The 14,836-nt window shown below is 39.6% G+C and overlaps 1 protein-coding gene across 7 annotated transcripts in view; it reads left to right on the top strand.

The window, feature by feature from the left end:
• Positions 1 to 14,836, top strand: part of grm8a (glutamate receptor, metabotropic 8a) — a 315,548-nt gene that overhangs the window by 208,341 nt on the left and 92,371 nt on the right. For all 7 annotated transcript variants that reach the window (XM_034674012.1, XM_034674009.1, XM_034674007.1 and 4 more), the window contains 3 exons: positions 7,130 to 7,265; positions 7,430 to 7,584; positions 11,072 to 11,209. In XM_034674012.1, coding sequence (XP_034529903.1) covers positions 7,130 to 7,265; positions 7,430 to 7,584; positions 11,072 to 11,209 — 429 coding nt within the window. The remainder of the gene's footprint in view (positions 1 to 7,129; positions 7,266 to 7,429; positions 7,585 to 11,071; positions 11,210 to 14,836) is intronic.

The following is a 14,836-nucleotide window of genomic DNA, read 5'->3' as shown; positions in this document are numbered from 1 at the left end:
GAGCAGCTACAATACTACACATGTCCAGCAATGATCTAAAGTAATTAAAAAGCACAGTGGCACACTTCAGACATTTGACAGTGACAACAACTAAATCAGACATAGAGTGTGCCCCTATGCTGCTGAACAGCATTTAACACAAACTGAGCAAACTGAAACACTTTGTATGTAAACAGGTACTGAAGTCGATCTTCATCAGACATGGAAAACAAATCAGGACAGTTTTCTGATATTTTGTTGAAAAGGAGGCACCTGAGATCATGGTATGAAAGACAGTAGAATCAAAAGTGCATTTCATTTTCAACTTCCTCCAGATCACACAAGGAGCACTTTCTCTCCTTCTCTGGAACAGAGTGGAAGCGACCTGTTTCTAATCAATAACTAGTTCTGCTTTTCTGATCACATGGCGTTCTGATTTCTACCATCTCAGGATATGTGGGTTATGGTAGGCTCAAAACGCCAGTCATGTTTTGTCTAAGCTGTAATTCAGCTGCCCACCACTAGCAAACGTTGTAGCTCCAGTTAATAGCAACTGCCATAATACAATAAGGCTACATTCCAGATGTAAACAGGCACAGATGACAGTTTGCATCTGGTGGTGCCAATTCTGCAAATTTAATCTAGAAATGGAGATACAATTAGTCTTTGTCTTTGTCTTAGCCAGCATACAGTGGGGAAAATAAGTATTTGATACACTGCCAATTTTGCAAGTTTTCCCACTTACAAAGAATGGAAAGGTCTGTCATTTTTATCGTAGGTACACTTCAACTGTGAGAGACAGAATCTAAAAAGAAAATCCAGGAAATCACATTGTATGATTTTTAGATAATTAATTTGCATTTTATTGCATGAAATAAGTTTTTGATGCAACAGAAAAATAGAACTTAATATTTAGTACAGAAACAGTTGTTTAAAATTACAGAGGTCAGACTTTTCCTGTACTTCTTGACCAGGTTTGCACACACTGCAGCAGGGATTTTGGTCCATTCCTCTATACAGATCTTCTCCAGATCTTTCAGGTGTCGGGGCTGCTGCTGGGCAACACAGAGTTTAACTCCTTCCAAAGATTTTCTTTTGGGTTCAAGGAGCAATGCGTAACCGGCTCAGGCATGTGGATGTGAGTCGGAGGCCGGTTGTGCTAGCTCTGCTAGTGTTAGCAAAACGTTGCAAACCAATTTGACATTGTTTACCTGCAGGCTCTGTGACCCTGTGTTTAACCAGGTCAATTGAGCTCAGTTTTGACTGTTTTCTTATTTTTTCTCTTACTTTTAGACTAGACAGAATTTTTATTTCCGTTTAAATGATTAAGAAATGAGTCGGTTTGGAACATCCCTGTTGCCATCATCTCAACTTTTTCATTTGCATGTCTGCTTGTGTCTCTTTTTGTGTAGCTGTTTATCTGCTTCACATCATTTTGAGACACAATTGGCAAATATGTGAAAAACATTTCCACAAATAGAAGGATTATTTTGGTGGCTGGGCTGATTATACTGTTGTGGTATGGTGTAGGGTGGAGAATTGTGAAGAGTTAAAAACCTCAGGAGAATTGCAAGGGAAGGTAGTAAACCCATTACCGTTAACAAGCACAGGAAGCCAACTTGCTAACAAGTTTGAGGGTCCAGGGCTGTGACAGTTATCTGGCAGAATTTATAGTCATCAAGTTAGCAAAGCCGAGGGTGCAGGATGAATCATTAGTATTTTTAGTGTTTTCCTGGAAAAGAAAAATGTGTGAAATATCCTTAATACCAAGAAAACAACTTTTTTGTAACTCTTGTGCCACACACTGATGTGTGAAAATCAATCAAGGACATAAACGTCATATTTTTAGTGTCATGGGAACTCAAGCTATGTGATTCATTTTGCACTTTTATAATTACTGGAAGGAGACAAATTCACTGTCTTTTTGTTCTTTCACTCACATCGTTTGTGAGCTTCCTGAAAAGTTTGGCAAACTGAAGGCGAGGGGCAATCTTTCTCACCTCTTTCACACTGAGAGACATGAGTAATGCCTTTTTCCTCCCCATTCATGCCTCTGCTGGTTAATTGATGAAATTGTGCAGAGAGAGAGAGAGAGAGAGCAAGCAAGCAAGCGAGAGTGTGGGGGAGTGTGGGAAGGAGGCAGATTGTTAATTAAAGGGTGAGACAGCAGTGTTTCCCATCCTGAAACAGAATGAATTTAATCTCAAAACAGAATGGAGTTAATTACCAAACTATAAGGGTTTAATGTGGAGAGGCACTGGACACACTTAACATTGAATTTATCTCTTTAACCTGCACCCTGCGTGTACTTTCAAACCACAGCAAAGGCAGCAGTCCAGAGGAAATGCACACTATGCATGCATTTGCTTTCACTCATTTGCACAGACTGTGTACAGCTATTTGGTTGACGCCTACACGGGCAGGAAAGCAGACATTTTGGCCTACAAAAATCTGCTTCACACCTACACTCATAGAAAAAAACAAACTAGATACATCTGCACACACACACAAACACACAAACACACGCAAACACACACGAGGCCTGAGTTACATTGTATTCCAAATTAAAGCCTCAATAATCAGGTTATTAAAGATTAACTGAGAGCTCGGTGTTGCTGCCCTGCAGATGAAGAGCCCATAATTCAATTATCCCCTTGTAGATGAACGTGCTACAATTGCTGAATTGTGTAATAAACTGGCTATCACCATGATCCAATACAGCTGAGACTGTTCTTTTATCTGACGTGAATAAAGAGAATTTCTAACTGGTCCCAAATTAGCATGCCCAGCCTGTGTTGCCGTGTCTCTAAACAATTAATTATCCGGTTTTTACTCAATCAGCCAAATTAGGAGCCTGCAGAACGGGGTTTTTAAGGGTCGGGGGGATGTCGAACACTGCTGTCTATAACAAATCACGCTGCGGTGGAAGCTTTTTACTCTCTGAAAATAAGGGGCACCGTCAACATCTAACTGCCAAATTGTGTTTCCTGCTCTGTTGATATCATAATAATGAGCGTTTGATGTCTCATCCACGGTTTCTTTCCTCAGAAACAGCATCTGCAGTGGGGAAAGTTATTCAATTCTTTCTTGCAGAGAGCCTTCACACTGTGTCAGACACCTGAGATGCAGGTGTTTAACCTAGATCTTCTCTGAAATCGATACTCTGGCTTGTAGTTCACAGGAACACTTCTCCACATCGACCAAACTTTGTTCTTGCACTGTTAGCTTTTTTCACTCAGCCTCAAAAGCATCGCCCCCCGAAAAATCTCTGCAGTTGTTTACAATATTCTCCCTGAAGTCTGTCTTTTTTTTGCTCATAATTTGTTTGCAATTTAAGGCAGATCCTCTCTATTTTGACTGAAGTGCTATGACGTGCATGGTTTTGATGTTCAGTCTCTCTCCTCCAACACCTCTTTTTTTTTTTAAATACAGCTTCTGCTTTCAACTACATGCTCTAAAAAGTGATTAGAAAAGACGTTGAAGTCTCGCCTGACCTAACCTCGCATCTTTCTTTTCATCAGAGGGGCGAAGGTGCAATTTAATAACCAATGTTTGCTTTTAACAAGCTGCTTTTTGGCACCATCAAAGATGAGAAGTGTTTTAGTGTTAGCAGGGAATCTGACTGCTACACTTAGTCATTGTACCAAAACGCTTACACAAAGCATCAGATATTAATGATGCAGGCTTTATTTGAGAAATATGCTCCATGCGGGCAGTTAATGATGACTGAATCACTTGAGATCTTCTCTAAAGACAACATTGTTACTTTATAATTTTTCATCCATGTCCGCGTAGAAAGGTGTCTTTAAGTTGGTGATTATCCTTGACAAAGTGTGCCAAACTTCCAAGTGTGTGTGTGTGTGTGCTGTATGTGTACAAGGGTTGGATATGGTTGCCTTTGCAGATTCTGTCACCGTGGTGATTATCCTTGAGAGGCTTTTAATTTTAAGCTAATGAGTATTTGTTTTAGCAGTCATGCACGCTGGTATGCATGTGTCTGTAAGGGAATGCAAGTGTGTGTGCGAGTGTGCTTGATTAAGGGGTGTGATGTAGTGAAAGCGACAGACTGTACAGATGTTCGATAAATGGGCTGGAACAGGCATGGAGGGAAGCGGACATCAGTCACTCAGTCTCACAAACGCACACCCAGAAACGACACAATTTTACAAGCAGACACACTCAAACGAGATAAACACTTGTATTGTGCATCGGTTTAGGATAAAGCAGACATAATGCATGATAATTAGCAAATCCTGCACACTAACACACACACCTTTACACCTTTAGCTGGGCTAATGATCTAATGAAGCAGAGCTAATTAATAGAACAGAGCTTAAATAGAAAGTCTGGATTAGTGCAAAGCAGAATGGGGTGTTGGATTATCTCTCCATGTGTGTGCGTATATGTGAAAAGAATTGTGTTGTGTAATATTCAGGCCCGTATTGGTTAAAGACTGAATCATTCAAAAAAGTATTGTATGAACTATGTGTGTGAGAGAGAAAAAAAGACCAAGGTATCAAAAGTATTTATCATTACCTCTATTGTGAGTGAATTAGCTGAAATCGCTGTAAGGGCTATTCTTGTCATGCTTAACAAGAGCAAATGAGGGAGTGTGAGGGTACAGAGGATATTTACACTCTCTGAGCAGTGATGTGATTCTGAATCATAAGCTTTTATCTCCCCTTATCAATTTGGCTCTTTTCTCTGTGGCTGCCTTCCCTCCTACCTGAACCAACATTACCTTTCCTTTCAGTACTTTTTTCTTCGACCACTTTCGTGACAATCATCTTCCTTGTTTTCCCTTCACTCTTTCATACTCTTTGATCTCCTTCTTTTTCATTTTCCTTATATGAACAATAAAGCTAACTGTATCACACAGTATTGTATTACACTGCATATTTCATATCATATAGTATTGTACAATATCATATATCTAATATTATATCATATTGTATCATGATATGGTGTGATGTTTTATCATATTGCATTTCATCATATTAAACCATGTTGCACGGATCATGTCATAACGTGTGGTAATGCATGATAACGATACACATCTTACCACCTTGTTACATTACCATAGCTCATAACAAGTTGTATCTTATTGTATCATAGTACAATATTGTTTCAGAACATACATTATCATAACATACTGCAATGCACTGGTCATATTATATTAGAATGTTGTTGATCGTACTGAATATTGTCGTAAGATATTATATCATATTGTTTGTATCGTATTTATTTATTATTTAAAAGGACCGTGCATATTAATTAACCCTTCTGTAAATATGCCAGAGTTAGCCAAAAAGCTAGTTTACACCAGTAGTCCCTTGCCAGATGTTAAAAAGGCTTCCTAAAAAGATCAAGATTAAACAAAGATAAAATAGGGTAAAATAAGATCAAAATAAGAAGGTAGAGGAGAAACCAAAACACAAACAAACAAACAAGAAAACAAAAAGAAAAGAAAAGTACAATATGATTAAAAATGACTCAAAGCTACATAAGGACATGATATGACAGTCTTTTAGAAAGTGTCCATGGACATAAAATACATGGAGCAAGACAATCAGGAAGCAGCAATAAGGAAATGTTAAAGAAGACTCATGCAGACACAACAGGACAGCATTTAACAGTGCTGTACATATTTGCATCAGGCAGTGAATATCAATCTCAGTATAGTGTGGTATTGTATGATATCATATCATATCATACTGTACTGTAACGTTTCCTCATGGTATCACATTGTATTGAATTGTATCATATCGTGTGGAATCGTATTGCATCATACTGTACCGTAACGTATCACGTGGTATTGTATTGTATCAACTCATATTGTATCCTGTACTGTATCTATCAGTCAGCCAGTCAGTCAGTCAGTCAGTCAGTCAGCCAGTCAGTCAGTCAGTCAGTCAGTCAGTCAGTCAGTCAGTCAGTCAGTCAGCCAGTCAGTCAGTCAGCCAGTCAGTCAACCAGTCAGCCAGTCAGCCAGTCAGCCAGTCAGTCAGTCAGTCAGTCAGTCAGTCAGTCAGTCAGTCAGACTTTTCATACAATGACATTGTAACACAAAGTGCTGTACATAAAAACAACCTGAAATAGAATAAATTAAGAAAAAGATCCCACCCCCAGCCCCGACCCCTAACCCACCCCACAATCCTAAGGTTAAGAACACAATATATGCAACAATAGTAATAAAAACAATAAAAATAAAATAAATAAATAAATAAATGAAAAAGAAGTTGCTGAACGAACTGAGGAAACGCTCTCATGATATCTTAATGAGGAAACACTGGAGCTAAAATAAGATGTTAAAACTCAACACAGGAAATTACAACCCCCAAAATAAAATACATTTCTAAGACAATAAAACACTAAAATATTAAACCATTAAAAGAACATAAGAATAAGAACATAAGAATCCTATGGTGTAGTATCATATCGTATCATAGTGTACCGGATCTTTTTGTGTGGTGTCATACCCTATCGCACCATACCGCATTGTATCGTATTGTGGCCTAGCATATTGTACTGCAATGTACTGACCATACCATACTGTACAGTATCGTTCTGTATTGCCTTGTATCAACAGCTTGTGTATTCTACCTTCCTTGTTCTACCATCTAAATACTTTGTTTCTTCATTCACCTCCCAAACACTGCACTTTGTTTCCTTCTTTTTTTTGCTTCATAACCTGTCTCATCTCATCCACCTCTCCAACTCCTTTTTATGATGTTCTCTAATGAATATTTAATACTGCAATCTGTGATCCTCATATATATTAAATATTGCTTGTCTAACTGCTTGTTTCTGTAAAGCTTTGGATCCCACAAAAAAAAAAACACTTGGCCAGTGATACAACATCATGCGGTTCAGATTTTTTCCCAGATTACCTTAAATGTTTTATGACGTCTGCTGCTGCGGCTACGCTAAACATCCATTTATCCTTATATTTATCACAAAGTGCTGAGGCTGCTGGACCTGTAAAACCAAATTACTTCCATGCACCAGAAAGTGCGTTTACAACCACTTATATTGCAGGTTTTTTTTTTTTTTAAAGGGTATAGGCTGAATCAAATGTGAGTTATGAATGCAAAATGAAGAAATGCAGATTAAAAAGTAATATTCAATGCTGTCCCTCTCTCTGTCCCAGGTGGTGTGTGTATTGCCCAGTCCTTGAAGATCCCCAGGGAGCCCAAGCCAGGGGAGTTTGACAAGATCATCAGACGCCTCCTGGAGACCTCCAACGCCAGGGCCGTCATTATGTTTGCTAATGAGGATGACATACGGTATGTGTTTTGCACTTCAACAAGTCCCCTGCTGACCCTACTCATAATATTTCTGCTGCTTTTACTGTAGTCATATAGTCCTTGAATATTTATGGGGCACTATGTAGTGTGAGCCTATATACTGCATATGTTATTCTTAATGAACTGTTCTCTTTGTCAAACAGGCGAGTTCTTGATGCAGCAAAAAGGAACAACCAGACAGGTCACTTCCTGTGGGTGGGCTCAGACAGCTGGGGCTCTAAAATCTCCCCTGTGCTTGGCCAGGAGAGGGTTGCAGAGGGAGCCATCACAATCCTGCCCAAACGAGCATCTGTAGATGGTAAGTTAGCGTCCCTGTAAGTCTTTTCATGTGTGGAGCTGTGCTACAAACAAACAGAAGCTGAACTTGTGTGATTGAAGTCCAATAGAACAAATTTAGGGGACATGGAAAGACCGCAAAGGAGATATGAAATACACCCATGTTCCCCTTACTCTCAATCCCAGCGGGCAACAAGTTTCTTGCTATTAGGCCAGGCAGGAAATCCTCATTTGCTCCCCGTCAGAGCTCCACATTAGATAATTGACTCCTGGAGGGACGAAAAAGCGACAAGATATAAACTGAAAGCGGGGGGAGAGAGGGAGCCTACGAGGAAGTTTAAATGAATCAAAGTCAGCTTTTTTCTGGCTGACATGAGGGAACACGCTATGGGGTCTTCAGGAGGAGTTTTGAGGGAAATGGAACCAGTGGGGGATTCATGAAGAGCGCATACACTGTTACACTTTTATTAGGTTGATCTGACAATCTGATGCAACACCGCTTAATAAGCATTCAATAAATCCTACATACATGAACTCTACACATATACAGTTTTCTGTACTGTACTCCACTTTTAAAATCACATCTTCACTAATTAAGCTTTTTTTTTTTACTTTCTCTTAGACATTATTTTCAGTTTGGTTTATGCTTTCCACAAATATCTTTTCATTTAAAGGAATATTTCACCATTTAGTGAATGTGCTCTGCCTTCTTTGTGCCCAGCTAAGCTAATTATGATGTAGTTCCAGGTGAATATTTAGAATCACAACATACCAGAGAGAGTTCTATTGTCTTGTATAACTCTTGATAAGGGTTATAACTAAGCATGTCTCTGGTCTAGGATGTCAAAGTAGTTCTATTATTATACATTAATGGGAATTTTGCAACCATCGAAAGTCAACTAACAATAATCACCAACATAGTACAGATAATTTTCTCTGCAGATATGAAAAGCATCAATTTATTGTTGTTTAAAGCTTGTCCTGTGACGTGTTTTTAGCAGGTTATGAAACAAACACAGATGATTCTGTCTGACGCATAAAAGTTCATGACACCATCAGCGATAAGATGAATTATTCCCATATACTTATTTGTATTTCAATGCTTGTAACCACTACCAGCAGCTATAGGTGTAAGATGAAGTGAGAGTTACATCTCTCTCTCTCTCTCTCTCTCTCTCTCTCTCTCTCTCTCTCTCTCTCTCTCTCTCTCTCTCTCTCTCTCTCTCTCTCTCTCTCTCTCTCTCTCTCTCTCTCTCTCTCTCTCTCTCTCTCTCTCTCTGCCTTTCTGGTGGCTCCTCCCTCAGCCTGCTGCCCACCTGGGTGCTGTTAGTGCTCAGGTAGGAGGAGGTGATGAAGAGTGGCAGAGAGGGCTGACACACACACACTTAGCAGCACAAAGAGAGGAGTGTTTCCCAACATGTTTTAGATTGTTGTGTCTTGTTATTTGAGGTTGTTGTGTTAGTTTGGGCTGAAGACTACCAGGAGTCTAGTTTTCTGTCTTTATTTTCTTAGGTTTAGTCTTTGGTTCTCAGTCTAAGAGGAGGTGCTGGGAGCAATGGCTGACTCAGAATCTGTTGTTCATTTTGGTCTCCAGTTATGTTTCCTTTGTTTCTGTTTTGTTGATTTTAATACTTTGGGGGGCTACTCTGTAAAAAAGCAAGGGGTTAAATTATGACGTCTTGAGTGGCATCCCTTCTTTAACAGGAAGAGGTTAAGGACCACTGAAAAAAACTTCCTTAAATGTTAGGACAGTACTTCTTTTTCCTGACATTTCTTTTACTCTGAATTTTTTTTATCAAATTCTCAGATTAAAGACAAATTCTGGCTTCAATCTCAGAAATTGGAGAAAAGTCAAAATTCAGAGATTAAACTCATTCTGACAAAATAGTAAGAATACTGACTTCATTCTCAGAATTCTGACCTTGTCGGATTCTGAGATTAAATTCAGAATTCTTACTTTAATCTTGGAATTCTGTGAGAAAAGTAAAAGTCCTGAGATTAAAATCATAAGTCTGAGATTTAAATAAGAATTCTAAGATTAAGTACAGAATTGTGAGAAATAAAACAAACAGAATTACGACTTTAATCTGAGAGTTCTGACTTTATTCACTTCATTTTGAAAATAAAGTCTGAAATTTGACTTTTTACTAGCCCAACCCTCAAAGAAAAATGCTAATGACCCTAGTCGTATTCAGTTCGTTTAATATGTTCAGTTTTCACTTACCAGCCTTGGTTTTTCTATGTTTTAGAGGCAGTAAGAATGAGTTACAATACCCTACTGCAAAAGCCTTTGTTTGCATTACCCACAGTAAATATTCACAATAGGTTGATAAAAGACAGAGTGAGATTTTTCATCAGAAAACACTACTAACACATGTAGTTACAACAGTTACAACAAAGAGATAATACAGGATACTGTTTGTCCACAGGGGGCGCCAAAAACGATGCAAATGAAAAGCTCCTCACTGGCGCTTCAGTGAGCGTCAGAACAACAAATGCTCCTATTGTCTCCATTTCAATCAGCATCACACCTGTGATCACAATGAAAAGCATTTGATCCTAGATGACATGTGCTACCTACTGAGCTTTACAGGGAGTAAACCCACTGTTCCCAGCAGTCTTAGCATCAACTGAGCTTCCCAGGTGCATGTGGGACCAATTTTCCTGACAGCAGAGGAGATTAATCAAGGCAGCTCTTGTCAGCTTTTCAAGCAAGTCAGGCGGGGCACAGGCTGTCCAAGTCAGTCTGAAAGTCCTCCATGATTAACCCTCCCTCGGGGAATTGTTTAATCTACACCATCCTGCCCTATAAGTACAACCCCAGTGGTGTTTGTAATGACACTTTATCCATATAATTAAAGTGTAAATGCTTCTTTACAATCTTCTCTGGGCATACCTGGCACGAATATCACCCCTGTGGTATGGATAAAGCTAACACCACAGTAGGGAGGCTTATAACATCACATGTTCATGGAGTCTGCTTATAGAGTTTCCACATAGACACAAGCATAAAGGTATTTTTTCCAAATAAATGTGGCATGAACCAAGTAGCACATGTATAACGAGTGTATTTGTCTTCTTCATTTCTCTTTTCTTCACCCATCTCTTTATCGCAGCCTGTCAGCCTCTGACAGGTATTTCCAGTCCTGTGAGAGGAAAAATGTGTTCTACCCTGCTCCTCTCCTCCTCGCTACTTATTAAATTGGACAAGTAGCCAACTTAGACTGTGAAAGCTCATTTTAAAATGTTTGCTCTGCGTGCTCCCAGCTTGAGGTTGTGATGGGAGCTCAAATACTGTAGTGCTTCACAAAAATGTGGTGTTTTTTTTAAACACAAAGGATGTTCAAAACTTCTGCATTTGTGAACTGAAATGCAATTACACCACATTTTGAGGCCAGCTGAATGAAAGTGAAGCCCCTATTGGCTCAAGATCATGGTGCAAGTGTGAGTCCCCCTCCTCCTTATGCTATATTAAACTTTAACCCCTCTGTTTAACCCCTTCTTGACAGCGTTTGATCGGTACTTCCGGAGCCGTTCGCTGTCCAACAACAGAAGAAACGTTTGGTTCGCTGAGTTCTGGGAGGAGAACTTCAACTGTAAGCTGGGGATGCATGGTAAACGGCCTGGCAGCCTGAAGAAATGCACAGGTAAGACTCTTCTTTATCTTGTTTTACTCTCTTGACTCTTTTCATGAAACCCTGTCATTAGTGGTTCCCCAAGAAAAACGAAAGAAAGAAGGAAACAAATAACAAAAGCAGCCTCTGTTTCCTTTTTAGATTCTGAAAGATATGAGAGCATCGCTGGCTATAATTAGGCAGAGTTGTTCTGTTTGCTCTCCAGTTCAAACAACATAAAAGAATGAAGATTTCCTCCAGCTAGAGTGGGATTCGTGAGGAGGTATTTCAACCCATCCCTCCTGGGTTAAGTTTTACCTGCTAACAACCTGACAGGGGTTCAGTTCTGGTAGTTATTCTGTAAAATGGATCCACAAATCTCGCCTACTTTTAAGAAATCCCAACACTTTCCCTGTTCTTTTTCCCTCTCTGACATTAATCAACCACTTCAACTATTCACAACATCGAAGGGACCAAAGAAACAACTTAACACGTGAAAGCTTCCCCCCTTAAGCCGTTATTACTATCAAACCCTCCCAACAAAAATCTGCTCAAATTCAAATTCAGCACACCGCCGTGGCTTGTCGAAGGCTTCACTGGAGCATCCTGCTCTAAACATTTGTCAACAGGGACGAATGTAAGGGTTTAATTAGTGTGTATATATTGTAGAGAGCACTGTGGCTCTAATAAGCATCCTTAAAGCTCACATCACACAAGCTGCTATGCACCAAGGAGCAATACAGCTCAAAGAGAAGTATTGTTTGTGTACTCTTAGCTAAAAGGGAAATTAAATGATTGTTGGTGCCTGTGCTTGTAAGTACAGTAATTTACTCTCCAAAGTGTGTGTGTTTGTGTGTGTGTGTGTGTGTGTGTGTGTGTGTGTGTGTGTGTGTGTGTGTGTGTGTGTGTGTGTGTGTGTGTGTGTGTGTGTGTGTGTGTGTGTGTGTGTGGAGAGTTAGGTGTGCATTTTTGCTCTAACAGGCATTTCTTGTCATCATTTCTGTCTTTTTCTCCATAATATGTGTGGTTTGACCTGCATATTGCTGTCAAATCACAACGCCTGCAGCTTGTTATTTTCCTTGCGATGCTGCTGTGTGTCTTGTGCTTAGTGTGCATGTGTGTGAATGTGATCTAGAGAGAGCTGTGTACGCACTTTACCGCCCTTTCAGATGCCACCAGCTGCACAAAAAAACTGTCAAACTTGCAGCAGACTTAGTCCTGCTAGTGGACACTATCCCGACAAGACATGTAACACCTTTGTGTTAGTGTTATATGACCCCGGCACTCTGTGTGTTTGTTTATGTGTCACAGGGAGAATTCCCAGATGATGGCCGTCATTAGTTGATATAATTAGGTTTGTAAAGGCTGTGACTCCCATTGACCGTCTATTACCAGCCGTGGCACGTGGGCGTGTACATGTCGAGGGCCCTGTAGTCGTGCGACAGAGTCCATTAATTCCAAGTGCCGGGGATCGCGACCTCCAAATCATCAACACAGAAGCCAATCAGCGGCCTGCTGCTCGAGGTCGCCGTGGCGACACAGCTGATGGGAGGATGTGGTAATGAGTGTTATTATTGCTTTTGATTGGACGGAGAGAAAGAGATGAATATAAGGAGAGAGTGTCCACAACGGCGAATGAGGACATGAAGAGGAGGAGGGAGCGGGAAGTAGTGTTTTGGTGCACGAGTTTTGAAAAAGGAAGATGACGAAATCTGCTGTAAACATGAATATTCAAGAGAGAGGGCAAACCAGTGACACTGAAAATAGATGCTTCAAAAGAAGAGCTCAGACATTAGTCTTTTTTACTTAAAATATGTCACAACTGATGGAAAAAAGCAAGCTTCTTTAGAAACACTCAAATGTTTTATTTGTTTCAAGGAACCCTGTTAAATCAACCTTAAGTGTTGGAGTTTGTATTATTCAAAATTTTTGATGCCAATATTTCCCTTTTTACTGCATATGAATGGCTCCAAATATCGGTTATCAGCCTCCTTGACTATTAAAAATCAGTATTGGTATCGGTATTGGCCCTGAAAAAAACATATCAGTCTATTTCTAGTATATGTGTAACTAAATGAAAAATTAACATGTTTCAAATATTTAATGTATGATTGTTTGGACCAAACCACTGCAAAAGTCATTATTTAAAGAAAATTATTGTTATAGTATGAAGATAATTAATTCAAAACCACTCTTGGTTAAATGGGTCATTTTTGACCCATGTGTGCAAACTTGCTGCAATAACACAAAACCAATTTTTGTTCACAAAATAAAAAAGGAAAAATGGAAATATTCACCTGTACTCATCAGCAACAAGATATTACAATAAAACCTGGTATATCCAATCATAAAATAAGTTGACTTCAAAAGATACAGCAAAGAAACACTCAGCCATCATTAAACCATATTGAAAATGAATGCAGGTCACTTTTGACCCATGTTGTGTATTAGAAGGGGTATGCGTATGTTGTGCATCAAAGGGTTAAGACATTAATTATTTTGATCTCATATTAATCATGTGACTTTCCTGCTACAAAAACACAGCACATGGGGCCTCACTCACTTTTAAAGGCCAGAACTGACATTGAATAATGATAAAAACCTGAGATGCAGCTCATGGAAAGTGAGACCTGACCTTGTGTTCATGCAGAGCAGCAGACATTGACCAACAGGTCATTCTGTACATAGGCGAAGACATTGTTTGACCCTGAAGCGTGATGCTCCTATACAAGCTCTGTGGATTACCAGTGAAATATGACCAACTGCACAGCAGACTCAAGTCTCTTTATATCTTGAAAGAACAGGCAAAATATCTGTGACATTAAAACAATGATTCCTGTTATCTACTCACCGCGTTTCGACTCCTGATGAAGTCACGTTCACAGAATGCGGAGATGAAGTTGATGCAAAATAACATGATGATCTGAGTTAAGAGACGTCTATGGCAGCTCAGAGGGACCTACGGGACAAGGGAGCTCAGGGACTCCAGAAAGGCCTATGGTTAGTAACTTTTAATGGGACAGGCAGAGTTAAAGTCAGTGATGGGGGGTAAGGGGGTGAGCTAGGATCCCAGTGTGTCAGTGCGCCAGTTCCCCTGGTAGTCTAAGCCTATAGTAGCATATCTAAGAGCTGGTCCAAGCCTGAGCCAGCTCTAACTATAAGCTTTATCAAAAAGGAAAGTGTGAAGCCTACTCTTAAAAGTAGAGAGGGTGTCTGCCTCCCGGACCCTGACTTGTAGATGATTCCAAAGGAGAGGGGCCTGATAACTGAAGGTGCTACCTCCCATACTAATTTTAGAGATTTTAGTCTTGTCTTGTATAAACATGTGAATTTGTAAAGTAACTAGTCAGTCAAACCCTTTGTTGATAAAACTGCAACTTTTCTTTCTTAGGAGTGAAGAAGAGGAAGTATAGCTCTACAGATCTGCAGTATTAGTTACAAAGTCTCAGAATTAGCTGAATAGTGTTGTATTAATTGATAAGCTAGGTCTAAAATAGAGTAATGTTTGATTTCTTTGGAGGAAAAAAGCATATTTGCAGCATTTCAGGCATGAAATACAACACAACAAAGTAATAAATGTGATATACTTTTTGCATTCCTGTGCAGAGATTGCTTGTATGCCTTTGTTTGCAGCATTTTCGCCTGTGTAGAGAAATGTTT

Source organism: Notolabrus celidotus, chromosome 21, assembly GCF_009762535.1.
Source record: "Notolabrus celidotus isolate fNotCel1 chromosome 21, fNotCel1.pri, whole genome shotgun sequence".
Taxonomy (NCBI): domain Eukaryota; kingdom Metazoa; phylum Chordata; class Actinopteri; order Labriformes; family Labridae; genus Notolabrus; species Notolabrus celidotus.
Note: the sequence above shows the minus strand (reverse complement) of the source record. Positions and strands in the feature narration are given on the sequence as shown.